The 1,722-nt window shown below is 25.7% G+C and overlaps 1 protein-coding gene across 1 annotated transcript; it reads right to left on the reverse strand.

The window, feature by feature from the left end:
- Positions 1-1,121: 1,121 nt before the first annotated feature.
- LOC107885811 lies at positions 1,122-1,674 on the reverse strand. Its single transcript, XM_016809506.2, has 2 exons — positions 1,488-1,674; positions 1,122-1,405 (listed from the first exon to the last, which is right to left on the reverse strand). Exons 1-2 carry the CDS (start codon positions 1,654-1,656, stop codon positions 1,191-1,193), a joined length of 384 nt encoding a protein of 127 aa, XP_016664995.2. The 5' UTR covers positions 1,657-1,674; the 3' UTR covers positions 1,122-1,190.
- Between the last annotated feature and the right edge of the window lie 48 nt (positions 1,675-1,722).

Here is a 1,722-nt window from a genome sequence, read left to right on the forward strand (position 1 = left end):
ATTTACACTCGACACCAACTTGTATAAATCTGAGTGGTTACCCATCTTTCCCCCATTTTTAGTTTATAATCACGCTGTGTTATTGCGATAATCTATATATAATATATATATATAAATGAAGGTTTTTAAATCTGACATCAAACGCAAAGCATCAGGAATAGCACCAAAATTTGGAAATATAGCACTAAAAATCTACAATTCTTAAAATATGCAACATATTAAATTGTATAGGTAACTACTTGTAAATCTTGGGTGCATAGAAAAGTTTAAATAGCTCTGCACCCTGCTCTTTTAACTGTTTTCTATATAATAATTAGGTATACACAAATATATTAAAATATGTATTTGCATAACTATTGGGTTTTTTATTAAAACTTTTCCATAGTATAAGAGGGTACACATATTTCTAACGAATTTTTCTTTTGATAATTTGCAATTTGTTTTTTTTTCTGTGCTTTCCAAAAAATGCAGTACATCTAGAATAATTATGGTTCGCATAAACGACAGATAAATACCATAGAATCAGAGGGCATGTCCCGTTTCCGCCAAATAACAGGTTCCCTGATTTACGCATAGCCCTTTTCCGCCAAAAACGAAAAAGGTATGATTCCCGTTTCCGCCAACAAGACGTTTCCGTCAATTATTATTTGGGAACCATGTACAATACATATTTTATATTATAAATTATATATATTATTATTATTTTATTATTATAAATTATAACACAAGTATAGATAATAATAATACATTAGTCGAATATAGGCACAATTAAATTAGAGTATCTAAATATTATGTAATTGCATATTATAATATATCATTTATATTTAACAATTTCAAATTATAATACAAGTATAGGTAAAATATAGTCTCAATAGAGTTTGTAAAAACACATATCGTTATTTTTAAATAATTAAAAATGTCACAAAAATAATTATTATTATAATACAAGTATAGGTAAAATATAGTCTCAATAGAGTTTGTAAAAACACATATCGTTATTTTTAATTAAAAATGTCACAAAAATAATAATTATTATAATACAAGTATATGTCAGGTTTTAAAAAATCATATAATTAAAAGAAACAGTTTTGACAAAAGTGTACCTACTAATTTCACTGGAATTTTTTTTTTAATTGCGTCTTCTGTAGTTTTTAAACGGTTTAATATTTTTTTGTTCTTTGGAATTTTTTTTATATTATTATTAGCACTATTAATCTGATACTTCCGAAGGGTCCAAATATGTTCCAATTATTTGGACTAATGTTATATAAGTTTAATAGTTGAATCTCACCTAGTATAATTTTTCTAGGTCTTTGACAAATATCTTCGACAGCTTTCCGCTTACATGTCGTTGTTAATTTTTGACGATCTATATTTTTGACTGAATAATTGTCTCCATGATCACCTATAACAAAGAATTGATTCATTTCATTTTTCATAAATTATTAAATAAATATATTTATTTTACTCGTAGATAGAAAACTTACCTTTTGTTTCAAGTAATACTTTTTCTTTTTCCAAAATAATGGCCGGACAATTTTTCATAAAACATCTCCACCGAGTCACATTTGTTTGTGACGTATAACCAAAAACATATTTAAATTTTGATTCAAAAATCAACATCTTTTTACCTCTTTTGCTTATAACAAATTCCATTTTAACTGTTGTTAAATTGGTGACAAGACAGAACAGATACTGAATCGAAATATAAGAATTTAACAT

This window comes from Acyrthosiphon pisum, chromosome A1 (assembly GCF_005508785.2).
Source record: "Acyrthosiphon pisum isolate AL4f chromosome A1, pea_aphid_22Mar2018_4r6ur, whole genome shotgun sequence".
Classification (NCBI taxonomy): Eukaryota; Metazoa; Arthropoda; class Insecta; order Hemiptera; family Aphididae; genus Acyrthosiphon; species Acyrthosiphon pisum.